Source organism: Stomoxys calcitrans, chromosome 3 (assembly GCF_963082655.1).
Source record: "Stomoxys calcitrans chromosome 3, idStoCalc2.1, whole genome shotgun sequence".
NCBI classification, from domain to species: Eukaryota; Metazoa; Arthropoda; class Insecta; order Diptera; family Muscidae; genus Stomoxys; species Stomoxys calcitrans.
Window position 1 is genome coordinate 174,370,819 of NC_081554.1, and position 24,582 is coordinate 174,395,400.

Consider the following 24,582-nt stretch of genomic DNA (forward strand, 5'->3'; position numbering starts at 1 on the left):
ATTGGGGAAAGTGGATGAAAATTGCTACTACGGCAAACGCGCAGTTATGGCGCAGGCTGGCGCAATGGGCTACATCGTGGCCAAGGCCATGTGGCATAGTTGGTCGAGAAGGAGGACGTCGGTTGGCCTTGTGCTGAGGTAGCGCGACCTTGGATTAAAGGAGGCAATAGTGAACCACACACTATGCTGGCCATTTGGGATAGTGGGTAGCTACTACGGCGAATAAGCAGATTTGGCGTGGGCTGGCGCTTTGGGCAGCAGGGTGACTAAAGCCATATGGCCTAGGTTTTCGAGAACGAGGACGTCGGTTGGACTTGTGATGTGTGACCTTGGTTTATTGTGGGAAATGGTGGGCAAACCCCCATGGCCCAGGCTATCGAGAATGAGGACGTCGTTGGCCTTGGGCTGAGGAAGCCCACTGCGCTGGCCTTGTGGGATAGTGGATGCTTATTACGATGAATGCGTAGATTTGGCGTGGGCTGGCCCTTTGGGCTTCAGGGTGGCCAAGCCCCTGAGGCATAGGTTCTCGGGAACGAGGACGTCGGCTTTCTTTGAATAGAGGAATGGTGAACACCCACTGTGCTGGCCGTTTGGGACAGAGGATAGGTACAAATGCGAAGATTTGGCGTGGGCTGGGGTGGCAAAGCCCCTGAGGTATAGGTTCTTCCCCTCGAGGACGTCGGGACGCCTTGTTCTATGAACGGATAAATTATTGATGGGAATGTTGATCCTCATTCTGTGTTGGCCGTTTGGGATATTGGATGGCTACTAAGTCGAATGCGCAGATTTGGACTGGGATGGCGCTATGGACAACCGAGTGGCAAAGCCCCAGTGGCATAGGTTCTCGGGAACGAGGACGCCGGTTTTCTTTGAGTAGAGGAATGGTGAACCACCACTGTGCTGACCGTTTGGGATAGTGGATGGTTACTACGATTTAGCGTGGGCTGGGGTGGCCAAGCCCCTAAGGTATAGGTTCTTCACCTCGTGGACGCCCTGAAGCCATTTTCTATGAAAGGATGAATTATTGGTGGAAATGTTGAATCCCAATCTGTGTTGGCCGTTGGGATGGTCGATGAATATGGACTGCAGGGTGGCTAAGCCCATGTGACATAGGTTCTCGAGAACGAGGACATCGAATGGCTATGCGCTGTAGAAGCGCGATTTGGATTATTGGAGGGAAAGGTAAACCCCTCACTGTGCTGGCCGTTTGGGATAGTAGAGGCCTATTACGACAAATGTGTAGATTTGGCGTTGGCTGGCGTTTTGGTCTGCAGGCTGTGGAAAGGGACCGCATTCTGTGTTGGCTGTTTGGGTTAGTGGATGGCTACTAGGTCGAATGGGCAGATTTGGCGTAGGTTAGCGTTATTAGTTGTAGGGTGGGCAAGCCCCTGTGGCATAGGTTTTCGAAAACGATGACGTCGGCTGTCTTTAACTGAAGGAAAAAAGGATGGATTATTGGTGGAAATGTTGAACCCCATTCTGTGTTGGCCGTTGGGGATAGTGGATGTCTACTAGGTCGAATGCGCAGATTTGGCCTGGGCTGGCGCTATGGGCTACAGGCTTGCCAAGTTCCTGAGGCATAGGTTCTCGAAAATGAGGACGCCGGTTGGCTTTGTGGCTTGTGCCACTATGCTGGCCCTATGGGAAAAGGGATGGTTACTACGGCGAATCAGCAGATTTGGCTGGCGCCATGGGCTGCAAGGTGACTATGGCTATGCGGCTTAGATTCTCGAGAACGAGGACATCGATTTTCTTCGAGTCAAGGAAGTGCGACCTTGGATTATTGCAGGGAATGGTGAACCTATTCTGGCCGTTTGGAATAGTGGATGGCTACTACGGCGAATGCGAGTATTTGGCTTGGGCTGGCGCCAGTGCTGTAGGGTGACCAACGCCATGTAGCTTAGGATCTCGAAAATGAGGACTTTGGTTTTCTTCTAGCAAGTGCTACCTTGGATGATTAGAGGGAATGGTGAATCCCCCGCATGTGCTAAATTTTTGGAAGAGGGAATGGCTACTGCGAAGATTTTGCGTGGGCTGGAGGCTGCAGGGTGGCCAAGGTCGGTCTAGATTTGGATATAGCTGCCATATATACCGATCCGCCGATTTATGGCCTTAGCCCATAAAAGCCACATTTATTATCCGATTTTGCCAAAATTTGGGACAGTGAGTTGTATTTGGCCACTCGACATCTTTCTACAATTTGGCTTAGATCGGTTCAGATTTGAATATAGCTGCCATATTGACCGATCTCTCGATTTAAGGTTTTGGGCCCAGAAAAGGCGCATTTATTGTCCGATGTCGTCGCCGAAATTTGGGACAGTGAGTTGTGTTAAGCCTTTCGTGAGCCCTCTTCAATTTGGCCCATTTCGGTTCAGATTTGAATATATCTGCCATATAGACCGTTCTCTCGATTTAGGGTTTTGGGCCCATAAAAGACGCATTTATTGTCCGATTTCGGCGAAATTTGAGACAGTTAGTTGTGTTAGGCTCTTCGACATTTTTCTGAAACTTGGCCCGAATCGGTCCAGATTTGGATACAGCTGCCATATAGACCGATATCTCGATTTAAAGTCTTGGCCCCATAAAAGGGGCATTTATTGTCCGATTTCACTGAAATTTGACACATTCACTTATGTTAGACTTGTTGAAATCCATGCCATATATGGTCTAGATCGGTCTATATTTGGATATGGCTACCATAAAGACCAATATTTCGTTCTGCAAAATTGAGCAGTGACACATGCTTATTAGATCTCTCTATATCGGTGTCGACTTTGATCCAAATCGGACCATATTTCGATAAAGCTACTATAGGGGCAAAAATTAAGAATTTTTCACCGGATTATGACAAAAGGTGGGTATCCAAAGTTCCGCCCGGCCGAATTTAATGCCTTTTTACTTTTTTTTTTTTAATTTTGCTGAAATTTGTGCTGCTATGATTGAAAATAATCTCTGTGGCTTAAAATAATCGTTGCAATTACCATCATCATCAGATACAATTAAACAACAATTTTTTTCCACCATATCAAAACTTCAAAAATACAGTAAATCTATCAGTAGACACTGATTTATTCAATAACAAACGGAATTTTTTAAATAAAAATGCAACAACAAAAAGCCATAAATTTTCTTCGAAAGAAAAGCCACTGAAAAGAATTCACAGGGGTTTCAGGTTTCGCAGAAAGAAAAAAAACGACATTGAAAATTACAAACAAAAACCCACCTGCAGGTTATCATGCTGTGAAGTTTTGTTGGGCAAGTAGAAAGTGTTGGTCGATCGGTTAGGTTGTTGTTTAGTTGGATAGTTGAATAGTCAAAGTTAGTTGGTCGATAGTTTGTTGGTTTCATGGGAAAGTTGTGTTTTTGTTGAACACAACGATTGAATGTTCGAGTAGAGTAGAGTAGAGTAGAAGTGTAGTGTATAAATTTGTTGGAGTTGTGGCAGTTGCGATTATTTATGGCAAATGCAGATAGTCATGGTGGCGTTGGTTGTCGACAGATTTTGGAAAAAAAAATGTTACCCAGCTCCCAGTAGATGTGAATTTCAAATGGTAGACCAAGTATTAAAAGTGTGTGTGGGTGTGTGTTTACAAGTGTTCACATTTTTCCGATTTATTTATTTATTTTTTTTTTTTCGTTTGGTATGGGTATTATTTTCCGATATGGTTGACATTTTTATTGTGATTTGTTTGCATTACAACATGTGGCACCCACACATGTAGGGGGAAATAACACCGTAACCACCATCACCACCACCACCATCATCATCAATATGGAATCAATTGAAGGTTTTATTTTGAATAAATTTTATTTTATTTCCCCAATTTGGAAAAGTGTCGAAGTTGCAGTTTAGTATTCGTGTTTTTGGAAAAGAGACAGAAAGAAACACATTTAGATTAGAAAAGAGTACAGCAAAAAATGTATTAGACTTTGAAACAATGGAAAAATCAATGGCATTACCTTGCATACAATTAAATGCTAGCATGCAACAACTAAAATGTTGGTGTCCTTAATGGAATTACGTGCATGCAACATGACTTTAAAACAGTATGAATGAGGGAAAGGCTTTAATGCATTGCGTAAAAATCTTAGACGATCTAGCCATGTCCGTCCGTCTGTCTGTCTGCCTGTTGAAATCACGCTACAGTATTTAAAAATAGAGATATTGAGCTGAAATTTTGCTCAGATTCTTCTTTTGTCCATGAGCAGGTTAAGTTTGGAGATGGGCTTTGTCGGACTATATCTCGATATAGCCAGATAGACCGATCCGTCGATTAAAGGTCTTAGGCCCACAAAAGCCACGTTTATTATCCGATTTTGCTGAAATTTGATACAGTGAATTGTGTTAGGCTCCTCGATACATTTTTTCAATATGGCACAGATCGGTCCAGATTTGGATATAGCTGCCATATAGACCGATCTCTCGATTTAAGTTTTTGGACCCATAAAGGGCGCATTTATTGTCCGATATCGCCAAAAGTTGGGACAGCCCCTCGACGTTCTTCTGCAATATAGCCCAGATCAATCCAGATTTGGATATAGTTGTCATATAAACCGATCTCCCGATTTTATCCGATTTCCCTGAAATTTGACACAGTGACTTATGTTAGGCTTTTCGACATCCATGTCTTATGTGGTTCAGAATGGTTTATTTTTAGGTATAGCTACTTAAAATACCAATAATTTGTTGTAAACAATTGAACAATGACTTGTTCTTATTAGAATTTGGTTCAAATCGGAATATATTTCGATATAGCTGCTATAGGGCATAAGGTATTAATTTTTCACCGGGTTTTGACGAAAGATGGTTTACGTATATACCCGAGGTGCCCGGTCAGGCCCGTCCGAACTTCACGCCTTTTTACTTGGATGTCTGATAAAAAAGAATTAAATCTAGTAACTGACACCGTAAGCATGCTGAGGATATGGAAAGAACATTTTACCCAACTACTTGTGTCCGGCGTTGGCGGCGAAGAGGATACCGCAGAACCAATCCCTGATGATGGTATAGAATGTTTACCTCCTAGTCAGAATCACGTCCATGTGGCAGTGACCCGACTGAAGAACCACAAGGCAACAAGAGCCGACGGGTTACCCGCTGAACTATTTAAAACCGGAGGCGACACGCTGATAAGGCATATGCATCAGGTTATCTGCGCAATCTGGCTAGAAGAACGCATACCCGATTATTGGAATCTCAGCATACCATGTCCCGTACACAAGAAAGGTGACAAGACAAAATGTGCCAACTACAGATGAAAAAGTCTCCTACCCATCGCATATTTGGTATATTGTATGCGACAAAATGTGCCAACTACAGATGAAAAAGTCTCCTACCCATCGCATATTTGGTATATTGTTTTGTCTTATCTCCTTTCTTGAGTACGGGACATTGTATGCTGAGATTCCAATAATCGGGTATGCGTTCTTTTAGCCAGATTGCGCAGATAACCTGATGCATATGCCTTATCAGCGTGTCGCCTCCGGTTTAAAATAGTTCAGCGGGTAACCCGTCGGCTCGAGAGTACTGTGTGAATGACTAAAACTTAAAGTCAATGAGATAATTGGGCCTTATCAATGGGGCTTTAGACTTGGTATATTCACCCAAGACCAGATATTCTACTCCAAATCCTGGAAAAAACCCGAGAAGGACAAATCAACACCTACCATCTCTTTTTTGATTACAAAGCCGCCTTCGATACTCCTTTACGTTCAAAGGTATTTCAAGCCATGTCTGAGTTTGGTATCCTTGCACAATTAATGAGAATCTGCGGGGATGACACTTGCTGATACGCGTTCCTCAGTAAGAAAAGGAAAGAATCTCTCCGAACCATTTAATACCAAGCGAGGTTTCAGATAAGGAGACAGCCTATCGTGCGATCTCTTTAATATACTGCTGGAGAAGATTATGCGAGATGCAAATGTGAACAGATATGACACACTAATCACAAGAGAACACATGGTACTCGCCTATGACGACGACATCGACATCATAGGTCGGTCACCAGAAGTAGTAAATGCAGTCTTTGAACGAATCGAAAGAGAGTCAGCGAATATGGGTCTGCCAGTAAATGGAGATAAGAGGAAATGGATGGTTTCAACTCCCAAAACGCCTTGTACAACAGATCAGATAAAAAAAATGATAAAAAATTTTACGGCACCGCCGCAACCGAAACGAATGACCCCAGTTTTGAGATAAAGCGAAGCGAATACTAGCAAACAGATGCTACTTAGGATTAAGTAAGCAGTTAACAAGTAAGAGCGTGCTAAGTTCGGCCGGGTCGAATCTTATATACCCTCCACCATGGATCGCATTTGTCGAGCTCTATGCGCGATATCTCTTTTTAGTCAAACAGAGTATTGAATAAGAACTGTTATGCTATTGGAGTTATACCAAGTTAATGTCCGATTCGGACCATAAATGAATGCTGAACCTTGTAGGAGTTATTGTGTAAAACTTCAGTTCATTCGGATAAAAATAGCGCCTTGAAGGGGCTCAAGAAGCAAAATCGGGAGATCGTTTTATATGAAAGCTGTATCAAGCTATTGATCGATTTAGACCATATTAGACACGTATGTTGAAGGTCATGAGAGAAACCTTTGTACAAACCTTTGCCAAATCAAATGAGAATTGCGCGCTCTGTTGGCTCAAGAAGTTAAAATCCTAGATCGGTTTATATGGCAGCTATATCAGGTTATGAACCGACCGTTATTGGCACAGTTATCGGAAGTCACAACGATACACGTTGTGCAAAATTTCATCCTTATCGGATAAGGATTGCGGCTTATAGAAGCTGAAGAAGTCAACTGTTGGATTGGACAACCTTAACGTATCTTCTCTTCTTGGGTAACACAAACCAATTCACTCCGTTACAAAACAGCAAATCAATGTTTAGCAAAAAAATACAAATATTGTCTACCTTAGAAATCCCATGCTGATGGGTATATAAACCACAATGAAGTGTTTCTTTTTTTTGCCGGATATTGATGTTGAAAAAACGGAAATAGGATTTGCTAAACATGCCGCTTAACATGAGTTTTATGAATGTTTTCATTTAGTTAGTGTAGAAGACACACACAAATATGCAGATTAGTAAAAATGAAAGGCATAATCCATCAAATCCACCTTAAAGCTAACAAAAACCAAACATTTTTGATAACTCTCAGGCATTACCCTATGGGTTTAAAGTTTATAAGTTTTGATTTTGCTTACCTGACTTTCGGATATGTCCACTCGTCTCTTTTCATATTTACTGCTACCCTTGCGTGACAATGTGGAGGAGGTGACACTGCCTGCCGAGATTGGAGTACCCAAGCCGGTATGCTGTTGTGACGTTGATGATTGATGATTATTGGGATGATGATGATGACCACTATTGTGCAGCAGATGATTCTGATGATGATGATGATGGTGATGATGATGATACATGCTATTGTGTAAGCCCATGCTGTTCTCCTGCTGGGCCAAATGATGGGATAGACCACGCGAACTGCGCCACAAAGCAATGGCGATTTTGCTGTACAGCACCTGTGAGAGGAGTAGGGGAAAATTAACAATAATACGAAAATGGTTATTAGCTTTAAATGAGAAAGCCACACACACACACAAAATTGTGATCAATTATAAGCAAGACAGCTGCAAGGATTGGTCCGAGAAAAAGAAACCATTTTAGATTTTTTTTTTGAAGGAGAAAGGTCCTGGGCCTGAAATAATGTTCTTAGATAAAATGTTAAAATTTGAAACCTAATCCATTAGCTAAAGTCTGCCTAAGAAAAGGATAGCAGCTCAAAGATGTGCCGCTGCTACCTAGGGACAGCTAATCAGTGCAATTAGCAACCTCACATTTTGCCTTAATTTTAAAAGGATTATTTTTTAAGCTTTTCCCTTTTTTTAAAAATATTTTCCATACAAGTTTTTAAACTTACCGTCATCACCAACAGCGGTATAACATACAGCAATCCAAAATTGATCATATCCAATAATTTCGAATTGAACATTTTCCTATCCAGCACACAAATCACCTCCTCTCGTCCACCTTCCTTGTAGACATTGATGACAGTTTTGCTGAAAACAAATTTCGGTGTCGAATATACGGCAGATGTTATCCAAACGGTCAATATAACCATCTGCAAATAAAATATGAAAGGGAAGGAAGCAGAAAAAAAATGTAAATAAAAATTTTACTAAAACTGATGACTCTTTTGGGTATATCAAAGGTCCATACGCATTTACATAGGATATGGTTTCGGTTCATTCGTTTGGAATCAGCTGTCATAATTTACCATTTCGATCAAAATTTTAAATTGGTATGCTGTCACAAAGCTATTGGCTATAAAACTATTTGTTACACATCCCCTTGAAGTTTTGAAAAGCAAAAAAAAAAACAAATTTTTCAAGAGCATTATAGGGTGGTGCAACTTTAAACCATAAATCAACAATAAAACAGGTAACCGGTAAAAGTGTGCTTAGTTCAGAGGAGCCGAATTTTATATATCCTCCACCATGGATCGCATTTGTCAAGTTCATTACCCCGGCTTTTCTTTAAAAGCAAACAAACCATAATGCATAAGAATTGCTATGCCATTGTATTGGATTGCCCAAAAAGTAATTGCAGTTTTTTCATATAGTCGGCGTTGACAAATTTTTTCACAGCTTGTGACTCTGTAATTGCATTCTTTCCTCTGTCAGTTATCAGCTGTTACTTTTAGCTTGCTTTAGAAAAAAAGTGTAAAAAAAGTATATTTGATTAAAGTTCATTCTAAGTTTTATTAAAAATGCATTTACATTCTTTTAAAAAATCCGCAATTACTTTTTGGGCAACCCAGCTATATCCGGTTATGGATCGATTCGAAGCATACTTGGTTTGAATGTTGGAGGCCGAAGTAAAATTTCTGCCAAATTGGATAAGAATTGCAGTCTATAGGGGCTCAAGAAGTAAAATCAGGAGATCGGTTAACATGGGAGCTATCAGGGCGTAAATTACAGGTCATAAAATATGTCATTGTGCAAAATTCGAGCCAAATCGGATAAAAATTGAGGCTTTTAGGGGCTCTAGAAGTCAAATCCGAGGATAGGCTCATATGGGGGCTATGCTAGTTTATAAACCGATTCGGATCATGCTTATCACGGATGTTGGAAGTCATAACGCAGTCTTAGTGCCAAGTTTCAGCAAATCGGGTGGAAATTAAGGCTTTTAGGGGCGCAAGAAATAAAATCCGGGGATGGGCTTATGTGGGGGCGATACCAGTTTATGGACAGATTGAGGTCATACTTGGCACAGATCTTTAAAGTTAGAACACAAGACCTTGCGACAAGTTTTAGCTAAATCGGACAAAAAGAAGTCAAATCCGGATATAAGCTTATATGGGGGCTATCTCAGTTTATAGACCGATCCGAATCATACTTATCTCGGATATCGTAAGTCATAACGCAAGTCTCTGGGCCATGTTTTAATAAATCGGAGAAATGTTTAAGCTTCTAGGGGCTCCAGAAGTGAAATCATGGCTCGGTTAATATAGGGCATATAACCGTTTATGGACCGATTCATATCATACTTGGCACAGATATTGGCAGTTAGAACACAAGTCCAACTTTCATACAAATCGGATGAAAATTTAAGCTTCTAAGGGCTCTAGAAGTCAAATCCGGGGATCAGTGTATATGGGGGCTATATATATTTATAGACCGATTCGAATCATATTTGCCGTGGATGTTGGAAGTCATAACTCAAGTCTTTGTTTTAACTTTCAGCCAAATCGGAAGAAAATTGAGGCTTCTGTTGGCTCAAGTAGTCTTAACCGGGGATCAATTTCCGTCCGATTGGACTCAAACTCTGCACAAAGGCTTATGCGATGCCTTCCAACATTTGCGTCAATTATGATCCGAGTCAGTCCATATACCGATATAGCCCCCATGTAAGTCAATCTAGGGATTTGTCTTCTTGAGCTCCTAGAGGCCTTCGAAATGGGCTATATCGGACTATATCTTGATATAGCCCCCATATAGACCGATCCGCCGATTTAGGGTCTTATTCCCATAAAAGCCACATTTATTGTCCGATTTCGCTGAAATTTGGGACAGTGAGTTGTCGACATCCTTCTTCAATTTAGCCCAGATCGGTAGAGATTTGAATATAGATGCCATATAGACCGATCTGCCGATTTAGGGTCTTAGGCCCATAAAAGCCACATTTATTATCCCTTTTTGCTGAAATTTGGGACAGTGAGTTGTGATGGGCCCTTCGACACCCTTCTTAAATTTAGCCCAGATCAGTCCAGATTTGGATATAGCTGCAATATAAACCGATCTGCCGATTTAAGGTTTTGGGCCCATAAAAGGCGCATTTACTGTCCAATGTCGTCGAAATTTGGGACAGTGAGTTGGTTAGCTCAGATCGATTCAGATTCGAATATAGCTGCCATTTGGACCGATCGCTCGATTTGAGGTTTTGGGCCGCATTTATTGTTCGATTTTGGCGAAATTTGGGACAATGATTTGTGTTGGGCTTTTCGAAATTTTTCTGAAACTTGGCCCAAATCAGTCCATAGCTGATAGCTGATATATAAACCGATATCTCGATTTAAAGTCTTGGCCCCATAAAAGGCGCATTTATAATCCGATTTCACTGAAAATTAACACAGTGACTTAAGTTAGGCTTTTCGACATCCGTGTTGTATATGGTTCAGATCGGTCTATTTTTTGGATATAGCTACTAAAAAGACCAATATTTTGTTATACACCATTGGACAATGCTATGGGGCATAAAGCATGCATTTTTTTTTACCGGATTTTGAAGAAAGTTGGTTTAAATATATACCCGAGGGGGTGGGTGTCCGGCTCGGCCGGTCTTAATGTCTTTTTACTTGTTTAACTTAACCTTCCTGTGGTAAAAGATATGATCTGTCCGAATTTTCAGCCAATGTCTTTGTTTTGAAAGACTGTAGGGTGATTTCAATTGGCATATGGGCGGACATCGCTACATCATTTTAGAATTGTACAACGATATTTATCTAATGTCCGCCTATGATGCTGTCCGAATCCTGGTGAGACCTTCATGGTCTCAAAAATTTTTCAGCGGTGGTTTTCCCCTCCTAATGCTGGCAAAATTTGCCATGCATGCCATGCCATGCAAAAACTTCTCTCCAAAGAGGTGTGGCATTGCGGCACGCTATAAATAGGAGATCCCTTATCATTGAGCTTAAACTTGAATCGGACTGCACTCATTCATATGTGAGAAGTTTGGCCCTGCTTCATGGTGGAGTGTTTATGGGCAAAATTTTCATATTTATAAGGTCGGACATAAGGAACTCTTATAGGAAACTCTAGTCTATCACTTCTACAGTAGTCAAAAAATTTTGTGAGTGTTAAGTACCTGGAATAAATCAAGGCACTGCTATATGTGTTCATCGATTATCCCGCGTCTTCTTCTCACAGAAATGCACAACCATTTCCAACTCCTCCTCGTGACCACTGAACCTAAAAAAGCGCGCCCTCCCTCCATTGTGGCCTTACAATGTTCTTTGAGGCATTCTATGCCTGGTCTTGTCAGCTTCCGGACAGGTAATGCCCCCATATGGCATTAGTCACCCTGTAACCCATTGCGTTATGCCAAGTCTTATTCTCGCTGCTATTGTAGAAAACGTTCACCCTACTAAGAGGCTGGTATATGAGATTGTTAACTGATTTAGCAGCGGTCAGAGTTCATCAACTATACCTTCTTTCTAGCTACCTTTCATACTGGGTCACTTCATAACCCGCCATCCATTGAGAGAAAGGCAGCAAGCCACATTCAAAATGAGTGCACACGATAGGCATGAAGCGAATGGTACGCACACACCTTATACCAGCATTCGTTGTAAACACTTACGACTCTCAACGACCAAAAACATAAAATTCTCCTTTAAATTCGTTGAGCTATTGTAAGTGTTTTTGTCGATGAGCATAAAATGGGATATCTATCATATTTTGCATTTTAAGTTGCATGATGGCTCACATTGAGCGCAAATGAATAGAAGACGCACCCACTCAGCTAACTTTCAAAGTTTTGAGAGCTGAAATTAGTTTGCGTGCTTTGTAATGGAAAATCACATCCACTGAACTATTACTTAAACGTTCGCGCATCTCTCACTCTATTGTAAATGTGTGTTTCTAGCTAACTTTGTTTTTATGTGGCATGAGATGCATACAATGGCTTTGGCCTATTGAGTGATTAATTTTGGGTCTCATGCAGTTTTCTGTTGGGAACCCAGTTTTGAGAGCTGAAATTAATTTCCGTGCTTGGTAATGGAAAATCACATCCACTGAACTATTACTTAAACGTTCGCGCATCTCTCACTCTATTTTAAATGTGTTTCTAGCTAACTTTGTTTTTATGTGGCATGAGATGCAGACAATTGCTTTGACCAAAGTGGCTATTGAGTGAGAAATTTTGGGTCTCATGCAGTTTCTGTTGGGAACTCAGCAGAAATTGATAGCGTTTACTATGACTCGTTGCATCTTCCCAGTCTCAAGTGGCCGGAAGCCAGAGTTTTCAGCGTAGCCCAAGTTGTCACGGCAGCCTGATAGTGCAGTCATTCGATATCCTCTTCATACACCTAAAAAACGCTACAACTGTCCAAAAGCCTATATGATATCCAAATTTTAACGAGCTCAATGTTGTCTTCTATCCCAACGCTCCTTTCAATTAAGACACATCCGTCTATACATAGGGCTCTGAGAAAGGCGAAGTACCCTTAGCCAAGAAATACCCTTTGGGAAAACGACTTCCAGCTTCCAAAAAGGCAAATAAAATGGCACCAAGCCTTAGTATTCCCCCAGAACTATAGAGAAATGCCTAAAGTTCGAAAAAGACAGATTACCGACTCCCTCAGTCTAAGAGAGATCTTCGTTGCCGCACCCCCCACATAAAGGTGCAAAAGCCATTAAATAGAGCGTGACATTCAGCCCTTTACTGGGCGCTCCTCTTTGGTTTAACACCATAACTGCCGGGGTACTATGAACCCACTCAATCATCCTTAGGAGAACACAGCTGTCCAGAATCTGCTATCTTACGACACATCCGTAGGTAAAAATCGGCCGAACAACCGCTGTAAACATCTAATGAAACCGTACCTTGCCTAAGCCGCAACTCTTCTTCTTATCAAGTTTCTGTAGGAGTACAGCGCATTCAATTCCCTTATGAGCCATTCCCCGTCGTTCCTTTTCCAGTTCAGTTTGTGGTAGAGAATCTCTCCTAAGTACCTGCCCTCTGGAGAGAGCAATTGCCCTACTCCATCCAGGATATGTCCCTTAAAAACATCCAGCTTTCTCCTCTTGGTGAAAAGTAAATGACAAGCAAGTCTTTCTGGTGATTTCGCCAAGACCGTTAGCCCTCGCCCATCCAGACAGCTGCCTCAACGGCCACTGAATGAGGTGGTTAAGAGCCATTCACCATGATAACGACGTCTCGCCACGGGAAAAATTAAACATCACACAGGATTGAAAACTTCGTACAGTGTAGTCAATCTGCGGTATCAAGCGGAGCGTCTCAGTAAGAGGCCGGTCGGCACCAGCTCTTGCTAAAATACTGCGTGACCTGTGACAGCTCAGTATTTCTGGGGTTTACACCAAGCCCATTAGGCCTCGCCCATCCAGCCAGCATACTCAACGCCACTTAAACGGGGTCCTAAACAGTATAGGGGAAACCGCCACCCACTCTCCTGATGACGTCATTCGCGTAGGGAACGACCTTTACACTCTTCTTCTTGAAATAGTCAGAAGCCACAAAAGAGGGGATAAAACCAGATAAACCCCGGAGTTTATCTGGTCCTAATCTAGTCCTCCCTTAGTATGGCATTGATAATCCAGCTTTTCAACCTATTACACCAATAGAGCAGGGATCCTTGTGTTTACCAGAGCGCCTGGTATGGTTTAGGTCTACATATCCCAATTCGTATGCATAAATAAGCATGTCTGCAACTCAACTGCTCAACAAAAACTGTTTTAGTCCTGTGTCGACTATCCATCCTATTAAATATGGACCCATGTTCTTTGTTTTTTCCACCACTCACTTTATGCCACTCCACATCCTTTTCAACTGGTTGCCAAATAACAATATCCTCTGCATTGATGCAGTTCAACGCTTCAGCGCTGCAATCTTTGTTGAAGATCCACAATAAAACTGTTTGGAGATTGGTACATAAGTGAGGCATTTTTTTCACCATTGCCATTTCCTGTGTGCGGGAGAATTTTAAAATGTAGTGAATTTTTTATCATTCACTGCATCTTTAAAATGTTGGCTATAAAGGAATTGGAAAAAAAAAATTTAAGTGAAAACAAGCAAAAGGGTGGTACATTTGGTCGGACCGAATCTTATATACCCTACACCATTGATAGCAATTGACAAGTTCTTTGCCCGGGAACACTTTATAAGTAAACACAGGATAGTTGTTGAGAATTGCTGTGCTATTGGAGCTATTTCAGGTTATGGGCCGATTCGGAGCATATTTGGTTGTACACATGCATACAGCATACTTGGTTTGGATGTTGAATATCACAGAATTAGCCATTGTTACAAAATTTCAGCATAATCGGATAAGAACTACGCCCTCTGGAGACTAAAGACGGGAGGTCGGTTTATATGGGAGCTTTAACAGGGCTTAAACCGATTCCAGCCAAACTTGGCTCGCATGTTGGAGATCAAAAGAAAAGTCATTGTGCAAAATTTCAGCCTAATAGGGTAAGCATTGCGCCCTCTATAGGCTCATGAAGTCAAATTGATAAATCGGTTTATAAGGGAGCTATATCAGGGCTTAGACCGATTATTACCATACTTGACACGTATGTTGATAGTCATAGAGGGGGTGCTTAGCCCACCCCCCAGAGGCCTATCTACGCTTATGATGGAAACTATATAGAGGCTTAGAACGATTACAGCCATACTAATCACTTATGTTGAAGGTCATAGAAGTAGTCATTGTGCCAAATTTCAGCCTAATATGATAAGAATTGCGCCCTCTAGAGGCCTATGAATTCAAATCAGTTTATATGGGAGCTATATCAGGCCTTAGTCCGATTCAGATCATACTTGACAAGTATATTAAAGGTCATAAAAATAGTCATTGCACAAATGTTCAGCCAAATCGGATGCGCCCTCTAGAGGTTCATGAAGTCAAATCGATTGATATGTGATCTATATCAGGGCTTAGACAGATAACAGCCATATTCGTCACGTATGTAGGTCAAAATTGTGCAAAATTTTAGCCTAATTGGATAAGAATTGCGCCATCTAGTGGCTCATGAAGTCAAATCGGTAATCGATTTGTATGGGAGCTATAAAAGGGCTTAGACCGAATCCGGCAATTCTTCACACATATGTTGAAGGTCATAGAAGTGGCCATTATGCAAAAATTTCAGTTAAATGGGATAATAATTGCGCCATCTAGAGGCTAATGTAGTCCAATCGGTAAATCGGTTTATATGGGAGCTATTTTAGGACAATACTTGACAAGTATGTTGAAGGTCACAGAAGCAGTCTTCGTGCAAAATTTAATTTAAACAGGATAAGAATTCCACCATATAGAGGCTCGTGAAGTGAAATCGGTTTATATAGGAGCTAAATCAGGACTTTGACCAAATTAGACCATACTAGGTACGTATGTTTCAGGTAAGAGGAGAAGTCCCCTAGAAGCTCAAAAAGTCAAATCGGTAAATCGGCTTATATGGGAGCTATATCAAGGCTTAGACCGATTACAGCCCCACTCGGCATGTATGTTGAAAGGACACGAACTGCGCCCTCTAGAGGCTCATTAAGTCAAATCGGTAAATCTGTTTATATGGGAGCTATATCATGGCTTACACCGATCTCTAGTGTACTAAGTACGTATGCTGGAGGTTATAGGAGAAGATCTTGTGCCAAATTTCAGCCAAATCAGATAAGGATTGCGCCCTCTAGAGGCTAAAGAAGTAAAATCGGGAGATCACTTTATGTGGGAGCTATATCAGGGCTTAGGTAGATACCGACCATACTTGATACGTATGTTAAAGGTCATAGAAGTAGACGCTGTGCAAATTTTCAGCTAAATAAAAAAAAATGGCACCCTCTGGATGCTCAGGAAATCAAATGGGGAGATCGGTTTATATGGAAGCTATGGAAGTCTTAGACCAGTTCCGACCACACTTAACACGTATGTTAAAGGTCACAGCAATAGTCATTTTGCAAAATTTTAGCCAAATCAGATAAGAATGGCGCCCTCTATAGGCTGAAGAAGTAAAATCGGGAGATTGGTTTAAATTGGAGCTATATCAGGACTAAGATCGATTCCGACCATACTTGATACGCATGTTAATGGTCATAGAAGTAGCCATTGTGCAAAATTTTAGCTAAATCGGATAAGAATTGAGCTCAATGGAGGCTCAAGAAATTAAATCGGGAGATCTGTTTATATGGGAGCTATATCAGGTCTTAGACCAGTTCCGACCACACTTGCCACGTATTTTAAGGGTCACAGCAATAGTCATTTTGCAAAATTTTAGCCAAATCAGATAATAATGGCGCCCTCTATAGGCTGAAGAAGTAAAATCGGGAGATGGGTTTATATGGGAGCTGAAGAAGTAAAATCGGGTGATCGGTTTATATGGGAGCTTAGATCGATTCCGTCCATACTTGATACATATGTTGAAAGTCATAGAAGTAGCCTTTGTGCAAAATTTCAGCTGAATCGGATAATAATTGCGCCCCCTGGAGGCTCAACAAATCAAATCGGGAGATCTGTTTATATGATAACTATATCAGGTCTTAGACTGGTTCCGACCACACTAGACACGGATATTGAAGGTCATGGCAATAGTCATTTTGCAAAATTTCAGTTAAACCGGATAAGAATTGCGCCCTCTAGAAGCTCAAGAGGTCAAATCTGGAGATCGGTTTATATGGGAGCAATATCAGGACTTAGATCGGTTCTGACCATATTTGAAACGTATGTTGAAGGTCATAGCAATAGCCATTGTGCAAAATTTCAGTCAAATCAGATACGAATTGCGCCCTCTAGAGACTCAAGAAAACAAATCAGGAGATCGGTCTATATGGAAGCTTTATAAGGGCTTACACCGATTCCGAATATACTTGGCGCATTTGTTGGAAGTCAAAGCAAACGTCAATGTGCAAAATTTTAGCTAAATCGAATAAGAATTGCGCCCTCTAGAGGCTCGAGAGGTCAAATCGGGAGATCGGTTAATATAGGAGCTATATCAAGTCTTAGACCTTTTCAGACAATACATGACACGTATCTTGAAGACTATAGCAATAGCCATTGTGCAAAATTTTAGTCAAATCAGATAAGAATTGCGCCCTCTAGAGGCTCAAGAAGTCAAATCGGGAGATCGGTTTATATGGGAGCTTTATCAGGGCTTACACCGATTCCGAACATACTTGGCGCATTTGTTGGAAGTCAAAGGAAACGTCATTGCCCAAAATTTCAGTCAATTCGGATAAGAATTGCGCCCTCTAGAGGCTCAAGAGGTCAAATCGGGAGTTCAGTTTATATGGAAGCTGTATCAAGTCTTAGACCATTTCCGACCATACCTGACACGAATGTTAAAAGTCATAGCTGTAGTCATTGTGCACATTTTTAGCCAAATCGGATTAGAATTGCGCCCTCTAGAGGCTGAAAAAGTTAAGTCGGGTGATTGATTTATATAGGAGCTATATCAGATAATATATCGATTTAGACCATATCTGGTATAGTTATTGCAAATCAAAACTTAATACTTTATGCTAAATTTCAACAAAATCGAATAATAATTGGGCCCACCAGAGGCTCAAGAAATCAAGATCCGAGTTTGGTTTATATGACAGCTATATCAGATAATTAATCGATTTAGACCACATTAGACCAAAATGAATAGGAATTGAGCTTTCTAGAGGCTTAAGAAGTCAAATCGGGGAAATCGGTAGGAACCGATGAAGACCACAATTGTTCGAAGTCAAAACAAATCACCACGTTAAAAAGTTTGAACCAAATTGAATAAGACTTGCGCCCTCTATAGGGTCAAGTTCACAAGATTCAAGATCGGTTTATATGAAAGCTATATGAAAACATGGACCCATATGGCCCATTTAAAATCCCAACTGATCTTAGGTTATGTTAGGTTAGGTTGAAAAGAGGACATACGTGGACACACACCTATGTCAGTAATCGGCTTGTTGTGCGCTCTACAAACAATAAAGTAACCTCTAAAAAGAAAATTTTAAGTAAGGAATTCCGTGCTACTTACAAAATTCTTAATTGTTTTCAATACCACTCCCCAAAGTTGGTTATTGTCTGGTATTGTGTCCCCGTTATGATACTAATAGCTATACTGACCTCCTTCTTACTTCCTTTCAGTAATAGCCTCGTCTTCTCACGACATAGGAAATGCTCCAACGTCTCATCATCTTCCCCACATGCCCTACACATGCTGCTGCCTCACCAATATTACATAAGTGAACTCGTAGTCCTATATGTCCCGTTATGACACCAATAGCTATACTGACCTCCTTCTTACTTCCTTTCAGTAATAGCCTCGTCTTCTCACGATCTGGATGGCCCCATAGGATTTTTGCCGTCTTACCGACCGTTTCGCTGTTCCACAATGTTGCATGCACATTCGTCACTCACTCCCTTAACCCGGACTGCGTCGACCCGAAAAGCTTCGGGTTAACCAAATTTATGACGTCAGACCTCTAACCTTCACCGCCAAACGTCTGCCCTTTCATTCGCCCTTACTCCGTTATGGCCCGGCACCCAAACGATGCGGATTTTGCTATCCTCAGAGAAAGCCGTTAATCTCCTTTTTACACTGCAAGACTGTTCGTGACCTTACCGTCCTGGTTGTTATTGCCCTTATGGCAATTTTATTGTCGGTAAAAATGTTCACACATTTTGTGGTGCGTTAGCACCACACCGCTTTACGCATTGAGTGATCGCCTGGATCTCTGCCTGCAGGACCGTATTATGGTCAGGCAGCCTAGTACAGATCTCAGTCCCTGGATTCTCAATGTAAACCCCAGGCCCACTCTGTCCTCTAGTTTTGATCCATGCGTGTAACTTGATCTTCCAGATGGCAATACTAGGGTTACTCCCCCTTACTCCGTTATGGCCCGACACCCAAACGATGCGTATTTTGCCATCCTCAGAGAAAGCGTTAATCTCCTTCTTACACTGCAAGACTTTTCGTGACTTTACCTTGCTTGTTATTGCCCTCATGGCAATTTTACTGTCCGTAAAGATGTTCACACTCGTCGTCCTCGCGTTAACACCACACCACTTCATGCACTCAGTGATCGCCTGGATCTCTGCCTGCAGGACTGTATTATGGTCAGGCAGTCTAAAACAGATCTCAGTTGCTGGGTTCTCAATGTAAACCCCAGGCCCACTCTGTCCTCTAGCTTTGATCCATGCGTGTAACTTGATCTTCCATATGGCAATACTAGGGTTACTCCCCCTTACTCCGTTATGGCCCAGCACCCCAATGATACTGATTTTGCCATCGTCAGAGAAGGCGTTAATCTCCTTCTTATACTGCGAGACTTTTCGTGACCTTACCTTGCTTGTTATTGCCCTTATGGCAATTTTACTGTCGGTAAAGATGTTCACACTCGTCGTCCTCGCGTTAGCACCACACCACTTCACGCACTCAGTGATCGCCTGGATCTCTGCCAGCAGGACCGTATTATGGTTAGGCAGTCTAAAACAGATCTCAGTTGCTGGGTTCTCAATGCATACTCCCAGGCCTACTCTTTCCTCTAGCTTTGATCCATGCGTGTAAATTGATCTTCCAGATGACAATACTAGGGTTACTCCCTTTTACTCCGTTATGGCCCGACACCCAAACGATGCGGATTTTGCCATCCTCAGATAAGGTGTTAATCTCCTTCTTACACTGCAAGACTGTTCGTGACCTTACCGTCCTGGTTGTTATTGCCATGATGGCTAGCTTTGATCCATCCCTGTAACGGGATCTTCCAGATGGCAATACTAGAGTTTCGTCAATCCAAGACTGTGCCGATGGCAGCTGTGCCTCGCATTCGACTTCAAGGTTAATCTCAGGTATCCGATCGGAAACCTCTTCCCTTCCTTCCAGGTTTCCTATCGTCGCCTCGATTATACTGCGATGGTATGAGCTGTTCCCATCCTCAATCAATTCTCCCATCCCATTGCGTCTCATAGACGCAGTGGCTGCCTCTCTCTTAATATGTATGTCAATGGGTTGGATATCTAGAATAGTCTGCAGTGCCCTAGTGGGCGTGGTCCTCATCGCTCCGCCTATGTCAAGACAACATGTTCTCTGAACCTGTTGTATGGTCCTTATGTGGCACTTTTTCTCCACAGCAGTCCACCAAACTACTGAGGCGTAAGTAAGTATTGGTCGATATCTGACAAAAAAAAATACTTGGCCAGGAAACTGAATTTGAGGTTTCACATTCAGGATCGTTCTGAGAAGGCTCACAGATGTTGGAAACCATGTAAAAGGGTTTCCAGTGTCCTAGTGGGTGTGGTCCTCATCGCTCCGCCTATGTCAAGACAACATATTCTCCGAAGCGTTTGTATGGTCATTATGTTGCATTTTTTCCCCATAGCAGTCCAGCAAACTACTAAGGCGTAAACATTGGTCTAATCAGGCTCCTGTAGAGCCAGTGGACTATCCTCGGATTCAGGTCCCATATCGAGCCTCCGGCCCTTCCAATAAGCTTCTAGCGTTATTCATTCGAATGTAAGCGTGCTTTAAATAGACGGACGGACGGACAAGGCTTAATCTACTGTCAAGATGATCAATAATATTGGTTTGCCCAAAAAGTAATTGCGGATTTTTTAAAAGAAAGTAAATGCATTTTTAATAAGACTTAGAATGAAATTTAATCAAATATACTTTTTTTACACTTTTTTTCTAAAGCAAGCTAAAAGTAACAGCTGATAACTGACGGAAGAAAGAATGCAATTACGGAGTCACAAGCTGTGAAAAAATTTGTCAACGCCGACTATATGAAAAATCTGCAATTACTTTTTGGGCAACCCAATATATATTATTCATATCAATTTGGCAATGTGTTACAAACGGAATGACGAAATTACTATACCCCCCTTCCATGGTGGAGGGTATTAAAGAGTTACTTAAAACATTTGTATAATTCAGTTACATTTTCCAAAAGTAAAGATTTAAGAAATTTTTATCGAATGGGTGATAAAAATTTAAGAATGGACATATTTTAAAAAATTTAAGCGCTCTTGCTTACTTTTGCCCCATAGTGGCTCCCATGGCAAAGGGTTGTCGAAAAATGCCCTTGAATGGTTTTGTGCAAATGCTGTTTACAGTGTTCAACTTTTAAAATGTCTCTGGCAATCAATAGTTTACTCTTAAAAGCTTCAATAAATTTCCCTTGTTAATGGACATCGCCTGCTCTTCGCTGCGGCGAGAGGGACCACTTAATGCCAAAGAAATTTGCCATTGAGTAAATTTAAAGAAAAACATCCGGTATTAGTCAAACGATTGACCCCATTTCCAATTGCAATCAGACCGGAAAAAATGCTGAGCAGTCATGTCATAGACTAGCTGTCTGTTAGAAGCTAGGCGAACCAGGAAACCTAAGACCAGAATAGAAAACTTTGCCAAGGATAGAACAGCAGCCATGAGTGCAAAACCATGAAGACACATACTGCAAACACAGAGCAAACTCACTTGCAAACATGTGCATGTATGTGTATATCGAACGATTTGTGTTTGCTTGCTTGCTAAGTTTGTACAATTGAATATCTGCTATATCGCACATGGGGATGTCGTAACATATTTACATGTGTATAAGTGAATGTTTGCGTTTGTTAAAACATTGGTACATTGTAGGTATTGTATTGTTATGCATACTTGCCTGTGTACATGTGTAAATAAAGGATTTTTGTGTGTGTTTGTGTATCATGTTTTATGGCAGCATATAAATGCTTTACATGCTGCCACTGAGGGTTTGTCTGTTTGTAGGCTTCACGTGTGTGTTAAACCTCATGTTTGTCGTACTTCGTATACAGAAATGTGAGTGTATCAAATGTAATGCGTGTAAATGTAGACAATGTAAATGTAGACATATGCATATGTATAGCACAGTGGCGCTGGAAAAATATACTGAAAACCTTGAAAAGGGCCTAAGGAGGCCACCGTAGCGTGGCCTAAGGAGGCCACCGTAGAGCATAATTAGAGCAATACTTACTGACGCCTCAGTAGTGTGGTGGTCAGCTATGGAGAAAAAGTGCAACATAAGGACCATACAACCGGTTTAGAGAACATGTTGTCTTGGCATAGACGGAGCGATGAGGACCACGCCCACTAGGGTACTGCAGGCTATTCTAGATATCCAACCCATTGACATACATACTAAGTGTGAGGCAGCCACTGCGGCTATGAGACTTAAGGCGATGGGAGAAGGGATTGAAGATGCGAACAGCTCATACCACCGCGGTATAATCGAGGCGACGGTAGGAAACCTGGAAGGAAGGGAAGAGATTTCCGATTGGATGCCTGAGATGAACCTTGAGGTCGAGAGCGAGGCACTGCTGCCAGCGGCACAGTCTTGGATTGACGAAACCCTAGTATTGCCGTCTGGAAGATCATGTTACACGGATGGATCAAAGCTAAGGGACAGAGTGGGCCTGGGGGTTTGCATTGAGAACCCAGGGACTGAGATCTGTTTTAGGCTGTTTGACAATAATACGGTCCCGCAGGCGGAGATCCAGGCGATCACGGTATGCGTGAAGTGGTGTGAAGCTAACGCGAGGACGTCGAGTGTGAACATCTTAACCGACAGTAAAAATTGCCATAAGGGCAATAACAACCAGGACGGTAAGATTACGAACAGCCTTGCAGTGTAAGAAGTAGATTAACGACTTCTCTGAGGATGGCAAAATCCGCATCGTTTGGGTGCCGGCCATAACGTAGTAAGGGGGAAAGAAAGGGCAGACGATTTGGCAGTGAAGGCCAGAGGACTGCCGTCAATAAACTTGGTTAACCCGAAGCCTTTCGGGTCGAGGCAGTCCGAGTTAAGGGAGTTGACGACGAATTCGCATGCAACCCTGTGGAACAGATAGACGGTCGGTGGGACGGAGGAAATCCTATGGGAGGATCCAGATCGTGAGAATACGAGGCTATTACTGAAAGAAAGTAAGAAAGAGGTCAGTATAGCTTTCGGTATCATAACTGGTCACATAGGACTACGAGCTCACTTATGTAAAATCGGTGCGGCAAGTGATTGCATGTATAGGGCATGTGGGGAAGAGGATGAGACGTGGGAGCATTTCCTATGTCATTACCAGGCTTTCGCGGCTTACACACAAAAACGGCATTTAGGTGGGGACACAACACCAGACATTAACCAATTTAGTGGTGTGTTATGGAAACATTTAAGGATTTTGAAGTAGCACGGCATTCCTTAACTAAATTTTCTTTTTCGAAATTATTGGGTTGCCCAAAAAGTAATTGCGTATTTTTCATATAGTCGGCGTTGACAAATTTTTTCACAGCTTGTGACTCTGTAAATGTGAATCTGTAATTATTTCGAGGCCACCATAGCGCAGAGGTAAGCATGTTCGCCTATGACGCTGAATGCCTGGGTTCGAATCCTGGCGGACCATTAAGAAAAATTTTTAGCGATGGTTTTCCCGTCCCACAACATTTGTGAGGTACTATGCCATGTAAAAACTTCTGTCGAAAGAGGTATCGCACTGCGGCATGCCATTCAGGCTCTACTATAAAAAGGAAACCCCTTATCATGGAGCTTAAACTTGAATCGGACAGCACTCATTGATATGTGAGAAGTTTGCCCCTGTTCTTTAGTGAAATGTCCATGGGCAATATTTGGTTATTATACCCACCACCATAGGATGGGGGTATAGTAATCTAGCCGTTACGTTTGTAACACCTCGAATTATTGTTCCGAGACCCCATAAAGTATATATATTCTGGATTGTCTCGACATTCTGATTCGATCTAGCCATGCCAGTCCGTCCGTCTGTCGAAATGACGATAGCGGTCGAACGCATGAAGCTAGCCCCTTGAAATTTTGCACAAATACTTAGAATGGATGTAGGTCGTTGGGGATTGCAAGTGGATCATATCGGTTTAGATTTAGATATAGCTCCCATATAAACCGATCTCTCGATTTGACTTCTTGAGCCCCTGGAAGCCGCAATTTTTATCCGATATGGCTGAAATTTTGCATGTGGTGTTCTGTTATGACTCCTAACAACTGGGTCAAGTTCGGTCCGAATCGGTCTATAACCTGATATAGCTACCATGTAAAGCGATCTCCCGATTTGACTTCTTGAGCCCTTATAAGCCGCAATTTTTGTCCGATATGGCTGAAATTTTGCATGTGGTGTTCGGTTATGACCTTCATCAACTGAGTCAAGTTCGGTCTGAATCGGTCAATAACCTGATATAGCTCCCATGTAAAGCGATCTCTCGATTTGACTTCTTCAGCCCTTATAAGCCGCAATTTTTGTCCGATATGGCAGAAATGTTGCATGTGATGTTCCGTTATGACCTTCATCAACTGGGTCAAGTGCGGTTCGAATCGATCAACA

General features: G+C 42.0%; 1 protein-coding gene across 1 annotated transcript in view; it reads right to left on the minus strand.

The window, feature by feature from the left end:
* The window catches only part of LOC106088404 (uncharacterized), a 219,120-nt gene that overhangs the window by 12,408 nt on the left and 182,130 nt on the right, over positions 1-24,582 (minus strand). Inside the window, exons 6-7 of the mRNA XM_059365702.1 lie at positions 7,927-8,127; positions 7,214-7,528 (exon numbers count right to left, since the gene is read on the minus strand). Coding sequence (XP_059221685.1) covers positions 7,214-7,528; positions 7,927-8,127 — 516 coding nt within the window. The remainder of the gene's footprint in view (positions 1-7,213; positions 7,529-7,926; positions 8,128-24,582) is intronic.